Source organism: Cervus elaphus, chromosome 30 (assembly GCF_910594005.1).
Source record: "Cervus elaphus chromosome 30, mCerEla1.1, whole genome shotgun sequence".
Classification (NCBI taxonomy): Eukaryota; Metazoa; Chordata; class Mammalia; order Artiodactyla; family Cervidae; genus Cervus; species Cervus elaphus.
Window position 1 is genome coordinate 35584171 of NC_057844.1, and position 22861 is coordinate 35607031.

Here is a 22861-nt window from a genome sequence, read left to right on the forward strand (position 1 = left end):
GACCCAGGAATCAAACCAGGTCTCCTGCACTGCAGGCAGATTCTTTACTAACTGAACTACCAGAGAAGCCCTACAGAAGCATAAAACTAGCTGCTCAAGGAAACCAGTTATCACATTGTAGGGAGAGAATTAATACTGGTCAGAGGACTGAGCTCAGCCATAAGGAGCTATTGATGGCTTTGAATCTGGAGAGGTTTAAGCAACTGGAATCGCTGTTTTTTCTGTTTCAGTTGCAGTCAGCACTCAATGAGCATGACTTGTATGTGAGTGTGAAGAGGAAATGATATGTCTCGGAAGACGCTGTGGTCCAGGTTAGCGCACTGCCTTCAGGAAGCATCCCAAGGGCCGTGTGCTATCATAGTTCACAGATGACGCATCTGAGTCAGGGTTACTGTTTTGACCTTGGCATCTGCGCTGTGCTTGCTGGTCTGTCACCCTCTTCCAGTCTGCCTGGGGTGCCCCGTGTCGGTAGGAGGGTAGTGTGGTGCTGAGGAGATGGAAACACTGTTGAGTTGGACACACATGGTTTTACCTATCTCTACCATTTTGTCCACTATTTTCATACCTACTGTGTGTCTGCTGTTCAGTGACTGTGAGGGTCAAATATAATTCCTGGAGAATACTTAATAGTTTAGCATGAAGCACACAGCAAATGCTCAGCAGCAGGTTAGCAGTAGCTGTCTCCATATTGTCTCTGTGGCCTAAAATACTGACTCTTCCAGTGACAGTATTTTACCTGTTTCTGTTCTTGCAGCACTTTCCATGCATTGTGTGAATACACTCCTGAAACAGGGCCCCTTATCAGAGAGGCTGTGCTTTATCTTCACCTGATCTGCTGCCTTCCTGACTCTCTGAGCCTCTCCTCCGCCATGCGGTCCTGGAGCACACCATACCTGCTCCCACCTCAGGCCTTTGTTCTTTTTTCACCTCCTGCCTGCAGAGTGCTCCCTCCCCAGAGCGCCTGGCTCCCGAGCTGCCTTGCTTCACCTCCTGAATGTCACCTTTCCCTGTACATCCTGTGTGACATGTTCTCCTTAGCACTTCCTTATCCGGCTCTGTCCCCCTTCATGGTGCATCTTACTGCCTCACAGAATTTCTTGCATTTGTTCTTTGTTGCTCTCCTATTTGGGGCTGTGGGTTCACCGCATCTTTGCTTTGTCTCCAGTGCTCCAGTAAATCTCTTTTCAGTAAATGACTTCAAAGTTTGGAGGTTGTGAGACCTAAAGGCTAAAAGTACTCTTTTTTTTTTTTTTTTTCATTTATTTTTATTAGTTGGAGGTTAATTACTTTACAATATTGTAGTGGTTTTTGTCATACATTGACATGAATCAGCCATGGATTTACATGTATTCCCCATCCCGATACCCCATCCCACTTCCCTCTCTACCCGATCGCTCTGGGTCTTCCCAGTGCACCAGGCCCGAGCACTTGTCTCATGCATCCCACCTGGGCTGGTGATCTGTTTCACCATAGATAATATACATGTTTCGATGCTGTTCTCTCGAAACATCCCACCCTCGCCTTCTCCCACAGAGTCCAAAAGTCTGTTCTGTACATCGGTGTCTCTTTTTCTGTTTTGCATATAGGGTTATCGTTACCATCTTTCTAAATTCCATATATATGTGTTAGTATACTGTATTGGTCTTTATCTTTCTGGCTTACTTCACTCTGTATAATGGGCTCCAGTTTCATCCATCTCATTACAACTGATTCAAATGAATTCTTTTTAATGGCTGAGTAATATTCCATGGTGTATATGTACCGTAGCTTCCTTATCCATTCGTCTGCTGATGGGCATCTAGGTTGCTTCCATGTCCTGGCTATTATAAACAGTGCTGCGATGAACATTGGGGTGCACGTGTCTCTTTCACGTCTGGTTTCCTCGGTGTGTATGCCCAGAAGTGGTATTGCTGGGTCATATGGCAGTTGTATTTCCAGTTTTTTAAGAAATCTCCACACTGTTCTCCGTAGCTGCTGTACTGGTTTGCATTCCCGCCAACAGTGTAAGAGGGTTCCCTTTTCTCCACACCCTCTCCAGCATTTATTGCTTGTAGACTTTTGGATAGCAGCCATCCTGACTGGCGTGTAATGGTATTCCGACTTTTAAAGATTGTTCGTGTCCAACTCTTTGTGACTTTGTGGACTGTAGCCTGCCAGGCTCCTTTTTCCATGGAATTCTCCAGGCAAAAATACTGGAGTGGGTAACTGTTCCCTTCTCCAGGGGATCTTCCCAACCCAGGAATTGAACCCAGGTCATTTATTCAGAAGTATCTAAGTTGGGGACTAATGCCAGGAAAAAAACCTAAAATTGTGATTTCTTTTTCTTTTAGAGAAGTGTGAACTCCGGAGAGATTACAGGAAAGCCGTCTCCTCGTAAACAGCGCTTCATGCAGTTCTCGTCCTTGGAGTATGGCGGGGAGTACTACATGACACCCCGGGACTTCCTCTTCTCTGTCATGTTCGACCACATTCAGCGTAAGTGGTTTGGTTTTGAAGTTAAGGAATCAAATGTTAGGGCTGAAAAACCTCTGGTTTTTCAGAATTGTAACAACTTTTTCCTCATTTTAATTATCATCATTCTTTGTACCATGCGTGTGCTTATTTAAACTTTTCCTCCCTTGTAGTACTAAACTTATTTATCTAAGAAATAGTTGCTTGTTGATGGATTTTTCTAAAGAGAGAAAAAAGTAAGGTTTTAAATGTCACTAAATAAATTATTAATAGGATAACTAATTCATCCAGGATGTTAGGTTTTAAATCAATAAAACATTTTCTTTTGAGGGCAAAAAAAGAAACTAGGCTAAAGCAATTAGGAGGGTCATATAATGGAGTCATGATGCAAAAAAAATCCTGCAAAAATAGCATTAAGAAGCAGAACTCCAAAACCTATAATTAAATAATTTTATTTCATAAACTGTCAACTCTCAGCTATCCCAAATTGTTAGCAATCCTTATTTTCATTTATCTAAACATTGCAGAGAGTAGACATGGCCCCCCTCTGTCCCCTGTATTGCCAAAGTGTTCTGTGAAAAGTTCTTGGCTTCCTGACACCTTGCAGAGTGAACACCATCCACAGTGTTGCCCTGTGGGTAGCTGCACATGGAACAGACGGAGTGGGCCAGGGCAGGGTGAGCTGTGAGTTGTGAAGGTCGAATTGGGAGACTGAGAAGATCTGGGAAGGCATTATTGGTATTGAGGGATGACCTGAACAAATGAGTGGTCACGGCCTGTTCTTGGGACAGTGAGTTCACCTATAAGCTAGACCGGACGATGGTCCTGGGGAGAAGTGAGAGGTCAAATGAAAAACAACAAGGGCCAGATGTAGAGATTGTGGTGACCCTGTTCACCAACAATAGACGTGTGTTTCTGGTGGGGATGGGGGTTCATCTTGAACCTGTGAGAGAGACTGAAGTGAAGGCTTACAAGAAGGAAAATAGTGTGGTAACAGTGTATTTAAATTATTTTGGTAAGCTTCTATTCATATAAATTGATTAAAAAAAAAAAAAAAAAGCCAGCCAGTTATGTTACCAGCAGAACGGTTTATTTGGGAGAAGTAGAGAATTGCAGTTTGGGACATGCATCAGTGATAAATCACAAGCAACCTAAAGTGATGGAGAGAAACTGTCTTATGGAAGAGAGGGCAGCTCTGGGGAAACTGTCTTAGAGAAGAGAAAGGACAACTCTGGGGAAACTATTAGAGAATAGAGGGCAGTTCTGGGGGCCTGTTATCAGTAAAGGACTCCAGGGAGCTCCCTGGGGGTCCAGTGGTTAAGAATGCACCTTCCAGGAGAAGGCAATGGCAACCCACTCCAGTATTCTTGCCTGGAAAATCTCATGGGCAGAGGAGCCTTGCCGGCTACTGTCCATGGGAGCTCAAAAAAGTCAAACACAACTTAGCGACTAAACAAGAACAACATAGAGCTAAATGTTTATTTTAGTGGATTTTGATTATAATCCTGAGGATTCATTCAACAAATACCAATCAAACACTCACTATGTGTCACTAGATTATAAGCTCCTTTGGGCAAAGATTATGTTTAGTTCACTACTATATGCTCAGCATCTGGAACAGTGCTTGCCACATAGCAGATGCTCATAAATATTTTGGAGTGACATTTGCTTGCCACTCTTCTCGGCCCAAGGACACAGCAGTGAACAATGTAGATGACATCTCTGCATTTGGGGTGCTTACATGTTAGTGGAGAAGAGACAATAAATACACAAATAAATATATTTAAAAAAAAAAAAAAAAAAGAATGCACCTTCCAGCACAAGGGACACAGATTCAGTCCCTGGTCCAGGAGCTAGGATTCCATATGTGCCGAGCCAACTAAGCCCACCTGTCTCAATGAAGATGCAGAACAGCCAAAAATATAAATAAACAGTCCACTGGAGGAAAGTGGGGGTTTGAAGTGCAGTGACTTTTCATTGCCTGGCCAGGAGAAAGTATTTCTTCTTCCTGCTGAGATATGCGTGGACATGGGTGTTGTGTGTGTGAGCACCCCCACCCTAGCCTCCAGACAGCACACTTCTTTGGAGAAAGCTTGACAGTATGTATCAGAAACCTTTGCAACATTTATTAATACTTATATCGATGCAATAAGTTCACTTCTAGAAAATTAGTCTAAGTAATTGGAGAGATACAAAATTTTCTTTTAAAAAGTAGGTTAGCCTCTTCAACAGGTAAAGAGCGTGGATGTCATCAATTCCTGTTCTCACAGCAAAAAAGAAGCTGAAAGATAGAAAATCAACAGCTCTTCTTATGTCCACGAGAGAATTGAGACCACAGGGCACACACACCTGAACACTGAAGAAGACAGACACAGAGAGCAGAGCCCACCCAGGGTGCATGCTGCCTGGAAGCCACTGCCAGAGCCAGCATCTGGCAGGAATGTTTTAAGAGTTGCTAGAATCTGAGCATGGGCTACCATGAAAGATAGAAATTTGTGAAAATCTAGCCATGAGGGGCCCCAGCAGTCCTCACAGTGAAGATCTAAAAAAATCCTCTCCTGGATTTTTCATGATTTCCTTTTTTGTGCAAAAGCTATTAAGGTTGATTAGATCCCTTTTTTTTTTTTTCATTACTCTAGGATTCAAATCCAAAAAGATATTGCTATGATTTATGTCAGAAAGTGTTCTGTCACCTGTATTTTCCTCTAGGAGTTTCATAGTGTCAGTTTTACATTTAGGCCTTTAATCCATTTTGAGTTTATTTTTGTGTTCATCCTGCTTGGTATTCTGTGAGCTTCTTGAATCTGTGGTGTGTGTGTAAACACACCATGAACCATGAGCAGAACAAAAAGACAACATACAGAATAGGGGAAATATTTGCAGACATTGCAGCCAACAAGGGATTAATCTCCAAAATATATAAACAGCTTCTATAGCTCAATATCAAAAAAACAACCCAAACAAAAAATGGGCAGCTCTAGACATTTCTCTAAAGAAGACATACAGATGGTCAAAGGCACATAAAAAGATGCTCAATATCACTAATCATTAGAAAAATGCAAATCAAAACTATAATAAGGTATCACCTCACACCAACCAGAAAGGCCATCATCAAAAAATCCACAAGCAATAAATGCTGGAGAGGGTGTGGAGAGAAGGGAACACCCCACACTTATTATTGGTGGGAATGTAAATTGGTACAGCCACTCTATGGACAACAATATGGGAGCACCTTTAAAAACTAAAAATAGAGCTACCATATGACACTGCAATCCCACTCCTGTGCATATATCCAGAGAAAAACATGATCCGAAAGGATACATGCACCCTAGTATTCATTGCAGCACTGCTTACTATAGCCAGGACATGGAAGCAACCTAAATGTCCATCAGCAGAGGAATGGATAAAGAAGATGTGGTACATAGAGACAATGGACCATTACACAGCCATAAAAAGAATGAAATAATGCCATTTGCAGCAACATGGATGGACCTAGAGATTGTCATACTGAGTGAAGTAAGTCAGACAAGAATATCATATGACATCCCTTATATATGGACTCTAAAAAGAAATGATACAAATGAACTTACAAAACAGAAAGAGATTCACAGACTTAGAGAATGAACTTAGGGTTGTGGGGGAGGGATAAGATAGGGAGTTTGGGGTGGACATGTACACACTGCTGTGTTTAAAATGGGTAACCAGCAAGGACATACTGTACAGCATGTGGAACTCTGCTCAACGTGTGTGGCAGTCTGGACAGGAGAGGAGTTTGGGGGCGAAGGGATACATGTGTGTGTGTGGCCGAGTCCCTCACTGTTCACCTGAGACTATCACAGCATTGTTAATCAGCTCTGTGAGCGCATGCATACTCAGTCAGATCCGACTCTTTGCGACCCTATGGACTGTAGCCCACCAGACTCCTCTGTCCATGGGATTTTCCAGGCAATAATACTGGAGTGGGTTGCCATTTCCTACTCCAGAGGATCTTCCCAACCCAGGGACCGAACCCACATCTCCTATATGTCTTGCATTGGCAAGCAGATTATTAACCACTGAGCCACCTGGGAAGCCTTAATCCACTTAATCAGCTATACCCCAGTATAAAATAAAAAGTTTAAAAACAAAAGAATTTTCCCAAGTTTTACTTTACCTGGTTTTAGCCGTAGTCCAGGTTGTTCTAATGAAGTTTAAAGTTTACATGTTTTTTTTCTTTCTTGTTTTTATGCTGCCTTTGATTCAGCCAACTTAGGTTCTTATAATGTTTCCACTTTATTTTTCATTGGAATGCAATTAAACTCTATCAGAAGGCATTTAGCTAGATCAGGAATTGAGTAATTTTGAAGGCCGAATAAAACATCCCTTAAGCATATGATGTACTTCATTTTTCATTGCGGATAAGAAGGAGAATAATCTCTGTTGCATTCCTGTGGATCATGGTGAACAGAAAAACAAGGAAACACAGAGCCAGCCCAGTGACCCATGATCCTCATGTATAAACAGAAAGAAATACACCAGTGTGAAATTTATTAGCCCCTAAACTTATTTTTACCTGGTGTTTATCTTTCTGGACTCTGTACATTTTGTGCCTTTACTTATACTTCAACATAGATTTTGTTGCACATAAATACGTAAGGGTATAAATAATCCAAATTAAGATTAACCCATTGGCGTTAACAGTTTACTCTTAAAAGGGCTGTAATTATGGCGACCATAGAATTTGCTGGGTGCATGTGCCAGAATTGCTGGGTGAGTGTGTGTCTTGGTGAATTTATCTTAAGACTTTTGAAATTCTACAAATGAATCTTAAATTTTAAAATTGTTGCAGGTAAAAGAGATCCTTTTTATCTTTGCCACTATTGTAGCTATTTGATTTGGGGCTGAGTTTCCACATCTCTAAGGTTTCCCACTCTGTAATTTTGGGTACCTTTTCATTCTCTCTAATCCAGGTGATGACAGAATTCCCCAAGCTTACTTGACAGTAAATTCAGAGAGAGCCTTTTGCTAAAATTTCAAGTCCTTCCCCTGTCTACCCTCATGATTTTGATTCAGAAGGTCTGAGATAGGGTCATGGAATCAGTAATACCCTCTCGTCCTTATCTGGCTGCCTGTCCTATATTCCCATATATTTAACAGGCACTCCCAGGTGATCATTTTGATCAGCAAGTTTGAGAAATAGTTAAAGGACAAATGTGAAAGAGCCATGAAAGATGTCATGTCTTTGTAGTAGAGGCAGAGGGTGCTGAGCACTGAGCCCACACTCCTCCGAGGTCTGCCTGCTGACGCACACGGCAGCACACGTGAACCTTGAGCAGGTTATGCTGGATGGGAGAAGCCAGTCTCAAAGACCACATGTTGCTTGATTCCATGTATATGAAGTGACCAGAACAGGCAGGTCTGCAGAGACAGGAAGTAGGTTAGTGGCTGCCCAGAAGTAGGGGCAGGAGAGTGACTTCTGATGAGTTTTCATTCTTTGGGGGGCCTGATGAAAATGTTCTGAAATTAGATGGTGGTGATGGTTGTACCGCTCTGAATATACTATATTCTAATATAATATACTCTGAATATACTAAACACCACTGAGCTATACAGTTTCAATAAATGGACTCTGTGGTATGTAAAATGTGACAGTAAAGCTATAAAAATGTATATATAAAACTAATCCTTGTTGCCAGTTTAAAATATTAATTTTAAAATTATTATACTTTACAAAAAATGGAGAGACTAAAATAATAAAAATGTGACTCTCTATATGCTTTCCTCATGTTGGTTCTAAACCAAAACATTTTCACCTAGTGCAATTCTGTCAGAAAAGTGAGCTGATTTGTAAGAGTCAATGCAGAAGTCTTAAATACGTAAAGCTTCTGATAAATTCACTTCCAAATATTGGCTCTTTGGTTTTCCAAGGACTCACTGAGAAGTCTCCTTCCCCGCCCTGCAGTGGAGCAGAGTCAGCACGTGGGCGAGACTGGGCCGTGAGCACTGTCTGCCCTGGCGGCATCGAGCACTGTGCCATCCGCCCACGGAAACACGCTCTCCCCTGCAGGCCTTCTTGTGGACACACGTGCACACCGTCCCCCAGATGGGCCTAAGAAGCATGTCCGTAGGTGTCAAGCGGCAGGGGGGCAAAACTTTCATCTATCCCCTGGCACATGACCACTCCCCACCCCAGCCTGACTGGAAGGGAGGCGTTTTCCAGTGTGAGAAGAGCAGGTTTAAAGCCCATGGACCATGGTTGTTTTGTTTTTTTTTTTTCTTTAAAGACAGATTTATCCTCCTTGGGAAAACATTCAGGAAGGTCAGTTTCCCTTCACTCTTACAGTCTTTAGACACTCGTAGGCTTTTTATCAACTTTCTTACTGTTGTTCTCTGATTAATGTAAAAAGGAATCATTAAAAAGAAGAGATGAGTGTGAAATGAAATAAATGAAATGAAATCTTTCAAACATGGCTCTTTTTATAATCTAAGCCCAAAGCACATTACTATTCTTCTGATATTATTTGTTAAAGCATTCTAAGTATGAGATTCTGTGGAATTGCATGCAGTGCAGTGATTTCCATCATTGCTGGGACCGAATTCAAGCAAGTGTTGGAGTAATCAGCTCTTAACGCCAATCCTGATATTGATGCCAGAGCTATTCCATGTATTTATGCAAAAGATATGAAATGATGTAAGTGTCTCTATTATCTGATTTTTATGTGTCGAGAGTCTGCTGATCTCTAGCAAAATGAAGTTGAATTAGATACCATTAGCAATGTTTTTATAGTTATGGCTATCAAATAACTTTATTTTGGCTACAGGCAAAGATTTATTTGACCTGTAACTGTACTTAATATGTAGTAGTGCAGTTTTACTTATTTTAAGTATTAAAATGGCTGTTTGCCTGTAACATGGTGTGCTTGTTCCTGGTTTTCAACTTCAGAAGTCCTCTGTAAACAGTGAAAACCACGTGCTGGAATCTCCAGAGTAGGTGGAGGCTTTTAGAACATTCTGCTTCTTGAGCCAAAATTCCATCGTAGTGCTTGAAGATTTATCCCTCCCTGCCCAGAAAAGCCACCGTGTACTTTCCATCCTTTCACACTCGCACCACAAAGCAAGACAGCCTCACCTCTGAATCTACCTTTTTGGCTGTTGTTTTTTATGAGAACGTGAATATGTATGAAATAGCTATGAAAACAGTAAGAATGAATTTCTTATGTGTGTGAAAATATTAACAAATAATATGACTGATTAGGGGTTAATATTCCAAACCATATAAACAGCTCATTCAGCTCAATCTCAAGGGGAAAAAAAAAAGGACAGGAGACCTAAATAGACATTTTTCCAGAGAAGACATGCAGATGGCCAACAGGCATATGAAAAGATGCTCAACATTGCTAATCATCACAGAAATGCAAATCAGAACCACAATTAGGTATCACCTCCCACCAATCAGAGTGGCCATCCTCAAAAAGAACACAAATAACGAATGCTGTCAAGGAAAGGGAACCCTCATACGCTGCTGGTGGGAATGTAAGTTGATGCAGACACTGTGGAAAACAGTAGAGGCTCCTCAACAAAAGATAAAAATAGAACTGCCATATGATCCAGCAATCCCACTCCTTCTGGACATGTATCCAAAGAAGAAAGAAACTCTAATTTGAAAAGATCTGTACATATGTAGCAGCACTATTTACAATAGCCAGGACACGGAAGCAACCCGAGTGTCCATCAGATGAAAGGATGAAGCTGTGGCATATGCATACAGTGAAGTACTACTCAGCCATAAAAAACGATGAACTTTTGCCATTTGCAGTAGTATTGATGGACCTGGAGCGTATTGTGCTCAGTGAAATAAATCAAAGACAAATACTGTTATGTCATCACTTATATGAAGATCTAAAAAATAAAGCAATATAACAGAAAAGGAACAGACTCTCAGGCACAGGGAACACACTAGTGGTTACCAGGGGGGCGAGGGCAGTGGGGAGGGGCAAGATGGGGGTAGGGGATTGAGAGGTCCAAAGTACTCCATATAAAATAAGCTACAAGGATGTACTGTGCAGCACAGGAAATATAGCCAATATCTTATCCAAATTATTAATCACTGTGGTATATATCTGAGACTAATATTGTGCGTCAACTCTACCTCCGTTTTTAAAAAGTGGGGAAAGAGGACTGCCAGAAAAAGAATCCTTATATTGCAGTGAATTTCCCATGTCCCAGTGTTGTTGCTCTTGTCAGATGGACAGTGGTCATGCCCCTCATGTACATCAGACTCCGCATCTCTTGCTCTGATGCCCGGTCTCTCTCCTGGGGGAGCCCGTAAACAAAGGGTGTAAAACCCAGCAGCCTGGGTGAGAGGCGCTAAAGAAACCCCAGCAGAGCGTCCTGGGTGTGAAACACCACAATCCCCTCTCTGACTCAAGAGAAGTGTTTAAGGAAGTGAGACTACATGTTCTACTAGGAGCTCTGCCTTTTCTTTTTAACCTGAAAATGAATTTTTTGTAACAGAATGTACCCCAAACTTTTTTATCAGCCAAGATAATTTCTTTACCATTTTCTAATTAGTGATACTGTTTTGAAAAAATGTTTGCAAGAAGTTCATTAAATACATGGTTTCTCCATTTTTGATAATCAGATACCTATACAAGTACCAAGCAAAACTTGTAATTAACATGAAATAACGGGGCGTTTTATGTGTTTGATGATCTCTGTTATAATAGACCTAGTATTAAAATCTGGTTGTCATTGGGTAACACTAGTTTATCAGCAACAAACAATCATTCCAAAATAGTGGCGCCTAAGCTTACCAACATGGTCATAGATGTTTCTGAAATTTATATAGTCATATTCACAGCTAGTGTTTTTTGATTATTAATGCAAAAATAAAATCTTGGTAATTTATTAACAATAGATAATAGAATTTGTCCCCAGTAGATTTATAATCCAAATGTAAGCATCCCAAACTGCAAAAAGGCACATCTAAAGGTATTTTTTTTTTAACCTATCTTGTGAATTCTCATACACTTGTAATTGTACTGAAGGGCCTTTATAGATAATTTTGAGAACAAGAAGGGAAGTTAGTGATGCACATATCTTACAGAAGAAATAAACAACGTACTTTTCAGTGTTCTGGATGTGTAAAGTGACTTGAGGTTGTCTTCAGAAAAAGTTTCAACCAAACAGGCAATGTGATTGCTTTAGAATTTACAGTAAATGAGAGAAAATGAGGTCAGTATAAAGAAGATGGTTAAAAGCCTGAGTTTCAATCTGTTACCCAGTAGGAAACTTAAAAGTAACATCACTTTAGAATGAACAGCCGTGATGGCCACCCTTTAGATCTGACTGGGGAGCTGTGAACTTAAGAACTTTGCAGGGTTTAAAAAGGTAGCATTCTGAAACGTGTGTATATGTTTATAATCAATTAAAGCAAAAGGAGACAGATTTTAATAATCATGTAAGGAAATAATTTGTGTTTGGCACAAATTTATTTCTCTTGGACAGCTATGATAGGTCAGAGGCCGTTAGAAGACCCCATGTGTCTGGAGCGGAGTGACAGTGAGGATGAGTCTGACATACAGCTGCAGTGTTCGTGTTTAGAGTTCTCTGGCTTGTAACTTCTGTTTAAAGATCTTAGCTAAAATTGCCAGACTTATATTTTTTATAAACTTGTTTTGTCTTTCAAGCAGTTTTCTCTCTTAATGGAAGCTGAGTTTTACCAAGGTATTATAATATATGGGCACTCAATAATATTTCCTCTTTGCTGTAGGTAAAAGTTCTGTCAAGAGGCTGACAGATAAGGTAAGCAATGGAGGGGAGATCTCTCTTTAAGATGGAAAATTAACTTTTATAAATTATTTAATTTATGAAAGATTTTAATATGTGTATTTAAAGGATATCGAGGATACACTAGCAGGAATCAAAAAAGCTGGTTGTGGATCAACTTTTTTTAGAGACCTCGGCGATAAAGGTAACTTTGGTTTGTTGTTAAAATTCCAATTGCATTTTATTTAACAGAGACATTATTAAGGAGTTAAGTTATGAGGTTTGCACCTATAAATTGGAGAATATATATTAGAGAATCTACAGAGACGATGTTATAACACTGTTCTTTAATAGATTTTTTAAAAATCATAATAAAGTACTCATTACATCGGAAGTAATTTTCACAAACTCTTAGAGCAACTACAGAAAAAGTATTTAAACATCAATTTTATTAAGCCTGGGGGAAGGATGAGGCAGAGCACCTGAAGTATGAAGAGAAGACCTCGGAGAGAATTCGGAGGCCTTGTCAGAGAACCAGCCCAAGCCGGAGCCAGGAAGGGTCCTCACTGAGAGCAGGCTGGGGTGTGGTCCTAGGGCGTCGGCGAGGGCAGGTCTAGTGCTGGGGCAGGTCCTGGAGGCAGCATTTGGAGAAGGGCGTCTGGTGTGAGCTGGAGGCCCTGGGGGCGGGGAGCCCTGGGGGATGGAAGCCGAGGGGGCCTTGCTCTGTGTTGAATGAAGGGACTGGAGGCCTCTCTGGGTGTATGGGGTTCTGCGGAGTGGGCGGGGGTGGGGAGGTGGTCTGCAGAGCTCGGAGGAGGGTGGTCCTTCTTGGCGGAGGACCAGCTCTCATTCTGTGAAGGGCGGGCCTTCCACTGTCCTTAGCTGAGGACCAGCTCTTAGGTGCATCAGGACTCAGGCGAAGGCATTTCTTGAGGAGGGGGATTTCGGAGCATCTACAGCAGCGTTTGGGTGGAAGCAGGTTGTGCGGTGGGTTGAGTCAGAAAGGGGGAAGAAAGACCAGCTGCAGGCATATCAGCCGAGGACAAAGGCTGTTTGGCAAGTGAGTTGTGATCGTGAGGGCAGCTGGGCATGAGCGGACCTGACTCACTCCGGGGGTGAGAGGGAGGGAGTCTGGGCCTGTCCTGAGAGCAGTGGGGTGTGGGTGCGGTGTTGTGAGAAAGCCCTCTGGGCGGAGGGAGCTGAGGGGCTTTAAAGGGAGGAGGAGGACTAGGGGATGGTAGAAGAGGTAGAAGAGGATGACAGCACTCACGTCAGAGTGGGAGAGGAGGTGCGCTGGGCAGTGGCTGGAGGCGAAGAAACCTCACTTCCTGCCTTCCACACGGGGGTGTCTCAAAAACAGCCAACAGTAAGGAATAGAATTGCTGGTGACAAGGAAGGTAAGCAGAAACGCATGGGGGTGAGGAATGGGAAGGAGCATGAACAGGGCCAGTGAGAACAACCGCGACCCCGCCGAGTGCTGCCACTTCTCCAGGCGCCAGCGCCCTTACCCCAGGCTCTGTTGACCGTTGGCTTCCCTGGAGGCTCAGACAGTAAGGAATCTGCCCGCGACGCAGGAGACCTGGGTTCAATCCCTGGATTGGGAATATCCCCTGAAGAAGGGAATTGCCACTCCAGCATTCTTGCCTGGAGAATTCCATGGACAGAGGAGCCTGGCATGCTACAGTCTGGGGAGGGTCACAAAGAGACAGACATGACTGAGCTACTTTCACTCCTGGGCATTAGTGCTTCTCACCCCTCTCATTGGAACTCAGAAACAGCTTTGAGCTCTTTCTCTTTGTCCTCCCACCCTTCATGGGCAAACAGACCCCTTTCTAATTTTGCCTCCTAAATATTGATTGAATTCATCCTCTCCTCTCCTACCTCTTAGAGAAGCTAACAGGAAACAGAACAAGAAAATGTCGTGAGAGAAGGACTTTAACCAGTTTTTTTGTTGTTGTTTTTCTCTGAAATACATGAGTTGAGAAGCACATTCCAACTTAAAGCACTGAACATTTTATAGGAAAGATTCAACAGATACACTTTTTTCCAGATATACCCCTTTGTTGATATGAATGAAGTCATTTGAAAATCAGAATGTAAAATCTAGCTACATTTGGAGCAATTTGAAATATTCTATTTTACCACCTAAAAAAACTTATCAAAATGCTTATTATACTGTAACTAGCAAAAGATAATGTACTTTTGCTAGTATACTACAGTTTTTTGAGGTAAGAAAATAGTCCACCTCCAGGCATTATTATAAAGAAAAGTAAATTATAAGTTATAATTATGTATTTTTTTTAATTGAGGAGAATTCTTAATATAATGCCATCCTCAGGAATATACTGAATATAAATTATAAGGTATATTGTAAGATACAAATATGTTCCTATGATTCACGTAGTAATTTCTCTTTGGGGAACAGAGTTCTCAAAATTGCTTTCAGTAGCAGCTCGTATTTTTCAATGATTCCAAATTTAAAATATTTGTAGAGAGGCATAGTAACTAATAGAACTTAATCACCTCTTGAGACTAGTGGCCCTTAAAGATTCTTTAATAAATTTTTTAATGTAAATTATTTAAAATTTCTATTTGACATGCAGTTTTGAAACATTGCCATTTAACAGCATTTATTTTACCATTCAGTATAACAAACATATATTAAACAGTTTCTCCTATAAATATTCAGAAGTGTCAGTTTTCCTTAAAAGCATTTTCAGAGGCAGCTGCCTAGAATGCTGTTGGAGAGCTGTGTTGTCTATAATCTGTCTTGAGAGTGTAGGCTGCTGTTTTTACACTGTCTCAACTGTGTTTATTCAAGCATTTTATTTAAGTCAGTATTTCAAAGAAAGACTCTGGAAGTTTCTTTTTCGAAAAACCCCCTCCCCACCAAACACAGGACACATACCTGTGTCTCAAGAAAAGAAAGCTGAGGTTCCCCTTTGGCACCAAGCCCAGCTCAGTCCATCAGCCTGGTCATTTTTTCACATTGCTGTATTCCTTTGAAAATCAGAGAGGAAAAAAAAAAAACTGTTCACTTTTTTTGAGGCTGCCAAGGGATGAAATACTTTCATCCTTCAACTAAGATTAGAGCATTTCTCTCAGGTATGAGATATGACAAAACACACTTAATTTATTCTCCATTCATGTAAACACTGAATGTTTTTAGGAAAAAATACCTGGAGACTTACTGTGGGCTTTTTTATTAAAGGGAAGTACACCTGCTTCAGAATAAAAACGTCAGAAAAGTTGGTGATGTAAAAACCTCTCAGTCATTAAGAGCATTTAAAATATATACCTGAAGTTGCCTATGAGCTGAAGCAGTGGACCACCTAAGTGGTCAGACCCTCAGCCACCTTACTCTGCACGGCTCTCACCCCACGTCTCAGCTGTGCTCTCTGGGGCCCTCGGGGACAGTCTCCTGATGTGCCGGACTGTCACTCTCACCCCCCTCCCTTCCTCATCTCCAAGCCACCAGGCCACCGCTGCACTTCCTGGGGACTCTTTGGCAGGCACACCCTCGCAGACAAGCCCTCGCTTCTCCTGGCTCACTTCAGCTGCATCTCCCCTGTGCACACGCGTCCGCTTACCCCACCCCGGCATCACTGCAGGTCTACCCGTCATTCAAAGGCCACCGTTAGAACTACTTTCTGACTCTCCCATCATCTCAGCTCTGGAAACAACTTCACCTTTTGTTTAAACCCTGTATAGCTCTTACTGTCTGCGTCCCTTGGTGGCTTTTAGTATGTCCTGTAAACATTTGCCTTCTGGCCTCCTGGTGAAAGTACATAGCACTGTATAGTAAGAATTTCTGCCAAACTTGAATCTCAGCTCAGCTCTGGATCTGAATACCAGTTTGTCGCGAATACAGACGTTAAAGGAACATGTGAAATGACGCAAAAAGATGGAGTTCACAAGGTCTTCTAAACCCTTAAACTTTACAGGAAAAAGGACCAGGCTTTTTCAACAGTTAAGCTGAAACTGAAGGGGAAAAAAGGTGAGGGAGAACCTATAGATGAAAATCAAGTTACTGCTATAGAGATTAGTTTCTTCATTTTAAAGATATAGTTTGACTTTTGGTGTATTGAAATCTCTGGCTTTCGCCTGAATTTGTGAATTTGCTTCACTTGAAATGCTATTAGTAGTAAAATTAAAGTAGAAATTACACAAAGTGACATGCAGATGAAACCTCCAGTGGACACATTCACCTGTTGGCCAGCGACCATTCCTCTCCTTCCTAGTAACAGTGTCCTAATAAACCTCTCTCCTTCTTTTTAAGCATTAGTACTATATTTAACTCTCTTACGAAAACTTTCCACTTTAAGAAAGAGAGGTAGTTTAAAGTAAAAATGTGTGTGTGTTTTGATTGGGTGGAGGCTCCAAGAAGCATGTGTTTGGTTACTTATGATGCTGTGAAAGTGCTCCACTCAATATGCCAGCAAATTTGGAAAGCTCAACAGTGGCCACAGGACTGGAAAAGGTCAGTTTTCATTCCAATCCCAAAGAAAGGCAATCCCAAAGAATGCTCAAACTACCGCACAATTGCACTCATCTCACACACTAGTAAAGTAATGCTCAAAATTCTCCAAGCCAGGCTTCAGCAGTACGTGAACTGTGAACTTCCAGATGTTCAAGCTGGTTTTAGAAAAGGCAGAGGAACCAGAGATCAAACTGCCAACATTTGTTGGATCATTGAGAAAGCAAGAGAGTTCCAGAAAAACATCTACTTCTGCTTTATTGACTAGGCCAAAGCCTTTGACTGTGTGGATCACAATAAACTGTGGAAAATTCTTAAAGAGATGGGAATACCAGACCACCTGACCTGCCTCTTGAGAAACCTGTATGCAGATCAGGAAGCAACAGTTAGAACTGGACATGGAACAACAGACTGGTTCCAAATAGGAAAAGGAGTACATTGAGGCTATATATTGTCACCCTGTTTATTTAACTTATATGCAGAGTACATCATGAGAAAGGCTGGGCTAGAAGAAGCATAAGCTGGAATCAAGATTGCCGGGAGAAATATCAATAACCTCAGATATGCAGATGACACCACCCTTATGGCAGAAAGTGAAGAGAAACTAAAAAGCCTCTTGATGAAAGTAAAAGAGGAGAGTGAAAAAGTTGGCTTAAAGCTCAACATTCAGAAAACTAAGATCATGACATCTAGTCCCATCACTTCATGGCAAATAGATGGAGAAACAGTGTCAGACTTTATTTTTCTGGGCTCCACAATCACTGCAGGTGGTGATTGTAGCCATGAAATTAAAAGATGCTTCTTGGAAGTAAAGTTATGACCAACCTAGATAGCGTATTAAAAAGCAGAGACATTACTTTGCCAAAAAAAGTCCGTCTAGTCAAAGCTATGGTTTTTCCAGTGGTCATGTATGGATGTGAGAGTTGGACTGTGAGGAAATCTGAGCACTGAAGAATTGATGCTTTTGAAGTGTGGTGTTGGACAAGACTCTTGAGAGTCCCTTGGACTGCAAGGAGATCCAACCAGTCCATCCTAAAGGAGATCAGTCCTGGGTGTTCACTGGAAGGACTGATGCTGAAGCTGAAACTCCAATACTTTGGCCACCTCATGCGAAGAGTTGACTCATTGGAAAAGACCCTGATGCTGGGAGGGATTGGGGGCAGGAGGAGAAGGGGATGACAGAGGATGAGATGGCTGGATGGCATCACTGACTCAATGAACATGAGTTTGAGTAAACTCCGGGAGTCGGTGCTGGACGGGGAGGCCTGGCGTGCTGCGATTCATGGGGTTGCAAAGAGTCAGACACGACTGAGCAACTGAACTGAATTGAAACCATCTAAAGCTGATTATCTGATGTTGGTGTTTTCTCCCTTTCAGGGCTGATCTCCTACACTGAGTATCTCTTTCTGCTCACGATTCTCACCAGTAAGTGCCCCACAGTTTTGCTTATTGATCATGTGAATCCTCTCTCCTGGTGCAGGAGGTTTGGATTCACCTTTCTATCGTTAAGGGTGTTGCTGGTGCTGCAGTTTCTGTACCTGCTGGGAGGTTATCCCCCCACTGCTGTCTCAGAGTCAGATGCAGCCTTCTTGTAGGAATATGAAACATGCCTCCTCTGACATTCTACAGAATCCCTGACCAGTAACTCTCCTCTAAGTGCCAACGTCATGAAAATCAAGGAAAGATTAGGAAACTTTCTGAGCTCAGAGGAGATAAGGGGATGTAGCAGCTAAATGCAACAGGCTTTCTTGTGTTTGATCCTAGAATAGAAAAAAACATGAAATCCAAATAAAGTCTGTAGTTTAGTTTAAGAATGCCACACCAGCGTGAATTTCTTAGTTTTCACAAATATCCTGTGGTTACATAAGATGCTAACTTTAGAGGAAGCTGCGTGAAGGGCCCCTGAGAGCTCCCTGGACCAGCTTTGCAGTATTTCTCTAAGTCTAAAGTTATTTGAAAATAGTTTTTGCAAAACCCTACTCTTGAGAAAGGGAAATAGAGTAGTAATCAAGATGTGGGTTTGATCCTGGCTTAGTAAGATCCCCTGGAGGAGGAAATGGCAACCTACTCCAGCCTTTAGAATCCCATGGACAGAGGAGCCTGGCAGGCTACAGTCCACAGGGTCGCAAACAGTCAGACAGTACTGAGCACATGGCACAAATGACAATCAGTGTGAAAATAGCCAAAGTTTATAAGGACATAGGAAAGCCTCTAGCAGAGCTGAAGAAATAAATGAAGTTCTCTATTGGATTTTGCTTTGGAAGGGCAGAACACTTAACAGCAGAACAGCGCACCATGGACATGTACCAGCCTTTGAGAATTGTCATCCTTCCTGAGAAGGGATTGTTCTTTACTTTAGGTGCTTGTTTGTTTCTGGTGGCTTGTTTCAAGTTTGAGGTCCTGTAGGTCTTCATATACTTGCATTCCACCAACATGTATGTAATGACGTGCTCACTTTAGTAGCACATACACCAACATTTATATGATGATTCATTTTTCATTTGCAGAACCCCATTCTGGGTTTCATGTTGCATTTAAAATGCTGGATGCAGATGGTGACGAGATGGTTGAGAAAAAGGAATTTTTTAAGGTAAGTAGATTCTAGTTATTTTTGGTTTATCATGAAACACCTGAAGGCTTGCATGGTAATTCTACATTTCTATTAAGATGAAAATTATATCCACTGCCAACATATGAAGTGTCAAAAAATTATATATACATTCAAAAATACTAAAATTTCTGTAATACAGCCTTGAGGAAACAGTTACAGGACAGGGATAAGATTCTGGCAGGGGAAATGAGCTGAAGTGCCTGCATTTTGTAGAGTTTTATTTTTATGATTTCAGCAAATGATAATACAACAGAAAGGGCTTCATAGATAAGTAAAAAATTGTTGTTACATCCCACCAAAAGAATGGAGTAACAAAAATAAAACTTGAAGCCTTCATGAAGAATATGAGGGAAGATGAAAAAGCCACAGTAGGTATAAATTGGTGCAAATTTTCTAGGAATTTGTGCAGGCTCATAATTGAAAAGCTGAAAATATGCTTAAATGATGTTTCTCAAGACATACCTCTGTAACATGGCAGCAGTAAATCTCACTCCACTCCAAGGAAGTTGGCAGTAACGTTCAGAAGTGCGTCAGTGCATGTAAACAGTGGGGAGTGTGCCAGGCAGAGCTCGGTTTTCTTCATCTAGAGGAGCACTTTATGGAGAAAACACCTCAGCTCTTTTGTCTGTGCTTTTCTTCCAATGTACTAGGAAGAGAGAGAACAAAGCTTGTTGAAATTATATATAAAAGTGGAGTCTGTACTTGCACCATTCAGTTAAGTAGCCAGTAGCATGTGGGACTGTTAAACCCTTGAAATAGTAACTGTGACTAAGAAACCTGAGTTTCTAAGTTTTAGTTCATTTAAAACTTACACTGAAAAACTGACATTCACTTCAGGTATTGGCAGAATCTCAAGTATGTTTGAAACAGCTTGAGTATGTGAATCTACTTTTAAATTTTTACCTTTATTTACTTTTTATTTGCTTTTTTATGAAACCTAAATGCAGATCAAGTACAGGTACACCCTGGAGAAATTGTGGGTTTTGGTGCCAGACCATCTCAGTAAAATAAAGCAAGTCACACAAATGTTTCAGTTTTTTAGGGAAGGTGGAAATTATACTGTGGTCTATTAAGTGTGGAATAGCATTATATCTCCAATAAAAGCAATGCACATGCCTTAAACTTCAACATATTTTATTGTTAATAAATACTAACTATCATCTGACAATGCAGGGTTGCCACAAATCTTCAATTTGTAAAAAAACACAAAATCAACAAAGCACAATAAAATAAGGTGTGCCTGTATTTCCTGTGAATATATCACCTGAATGTCTTGTAGTGTAAAATACACATTGGATTTTGAAGAAAAAAGAAAGGAATGTTAAGTACCTTGATTTTTATATGGAATATGTGATAAAGTCATAATTCTGAGATATTAATTTCACCTGTTTTTCTTTGTATTTTTGTTGCACTTTAATGAAAATGAAACTAAAAACTGCAGATGATAAATTGTCTTTTATACAAGAATAATAACAATTTCAATCATTGGCTTCACTCTGAAGAAAAGGCTTTGGTTCTAAAATGGATGTTACTTAAAGTATCTGTTATGTTGGTATCTTTATTTTTTCAAATAATTCCCCCAGTTAATAGACTTTTTAAAATAACTGAGCAGCTACTGACACTGCCTGCATTTGTGACTGAAACACTGAGCCATTCACTTGCAGCTTCACTGCCTGCTCACTCACACGTTCATGGCATTCACTTTATTCACCTACTGTACACCCTCTCCCAGATGGTTTCTAAAGATGTTAAATATTTGTAAACCTAATTTTTATAGGATCCCAACTGATTTATCAGTGCATTCCCTGCTTAAGATCTTTCTTGCTATATCCTTTGTTTCTAATCTTTGAGAGTTTCTTACACATAAAATCAATTAGTTTAGTAAATTTGTGAAGCCTGTGGATGGGCTCTTATCACAGGGATTTCCTGAGGGATCCCGTTTGCACCTGTTTGAAGCATCCAGTTGCTTGTGTCACCATATCTCATCTTGAGCACACTCACCTTGAAAGCTTTTCAGGTACTTTTTTTTTCCAAGTACTTTTTTTAACATAATAGTTCAACACTCTAAATTTACAGAACCACTTTCTGAACACTACATTTTTTTCTTAGATGTTTGGGAAATCCTTAGCATTTCCATGAATTGAGAAAACAAGAAAAAGAATTATGTTAGAATACATCACTGGTGGTTTTGTTTTTGTTTTTTTCCAGTTTATAAAGCTCAACCTTCTAAACCCATAAAAGGTTCTTTGTCCTGATCTCAGGAATAAAACACTAAACTTGATAACCCATGGAGCATGATAGTTTGTTGACTTAACAGTGTAGAGGAGGAAAAACCATGCTTACATTAATTATTTGAATAATTATTTCATTTCCATGATCATTGTATTAGGAAGCCTAGGTATATAGCATCTTCTGCTTGATATTTTATTGAAAGAACTAACAACTCTTTCCAGGTCAGTAAAGCAGAGTTTAAAAGGCAGGATTTTGTGTGTTTGTTCCTTCTTCCAACTTACTTGAATGTTTCTCCAGTGAATTTTACTTGTTGCTCTTCCCACCATAAGTGCTAGAAAAGTAATGAAAATTACTTTAATACCCTAAACATAAATATAACAGACTGACTTGGAACAGCAGATGGAAAATAATAGATTCATATAAAGTCTTGTGAAAATGTCCCAAAATATAAAATCTTAGTTTATGACTTGTGTGATGTGGTACACCCCTGTCTTACTACCATCCTGATCTCCTGGCTGTGTTTGTTGGTGTATTGTTCACACCTTCATCCCAAGAGTGAGTAAAATAGCCACTCTGTGTATAAGCCAGTATAGCCAGTACCCACTCTGTCAGATAGTAACAAACTGGTGATCGCCACTAGTGATCAAAGCTGGTAATAGTAAAGCAATTTAGTCTTTTGCCTTGATAGATGGTGCATCTGCTTATTGGGATAAGTGCCAGGATTTTAGTGCAATTTCTTTAAACAATAGGTTGATGACAAGTCTGTTTACTAGTGTGAATTTCTCCTTATGGTGGTCCTCTGACTTCACATTTCTCCCACACTGGTGGGAAGGGCTGTGCTTTTAATGCAGTGAGGTTATCATTTTAGAATGCTACATATTCCTGCTAAAGATATTATTAAATGCAAAGACATTCAGTGGAATTCAATCTTCTTGATTCTAGAATAGTGTTCGTATTCTAGAATTTAAATTCTCATGATCCATCCTGAAAGCAAAAATAAGTTAAATTGACCTATGTGTTACACTTTTCTTCATTTTCAGCCTGAAATTGAAAATATGGATCAGTATGAAGTTGGTCATTTTAACTGTATTTTCTTAGACATTCAGAATGTGTGTTTGAATGTGTCCTCCTGGCTTTTTTCACCACTAATGTTAAAAAAAAAAGTACAAAAAAAAAGACAAGTGCTTTGTCTAACAAAGCACCTCTGTTTCTACCAGAAACTGTTCCTCTGCCTAGAGGGCCTTGCCCCATTCCTTTCATAGCTAGTTACTTAGAGCTCCACCCAGATGTCATGTCCTCACAGAGAACTCTCCAGAAGTAGTCAGTCTTAACAGAAGCCCCTG

The 22861-nt window shown here is 40.7% G+C and overlaps 1 protein-coding gene across 2 annotated transcripts in view; it reads left to right on the forward strand.

Annotated features, from left to right (window-relative positions):
• Positions 1-22861, forward strand: part of MICU2 (mitochondrial calcium uptake 2) — a 58829-nt gene that overhangs the window by 25407 nt on the left and 10561 nt on the right. The window contains exons 2-6 of one of the 2 annotated variants that reach the window (XM_043891916.1): positions 2331-2475; positions 12203-12234; positions 12328-12403; positions 18053-18100; positions 19183-19265. In XM_043891916.1, coding sequence (XP_043747851.1) covers positions 2331-2475; positions 12203-12234; positions 12328-12403; positions 18053-18100; positions 19183-19265 — 384 coding nt within the window. The remainder of the gene's footprint in view (positions 1-2330; positions 2476-12202; positions 12235-12327; positions 12404-18052; positions 18101-19182; positions 19266-22861) is intronic. The other variant, XM_043891917.1, reaches the window with a different exon arrangement.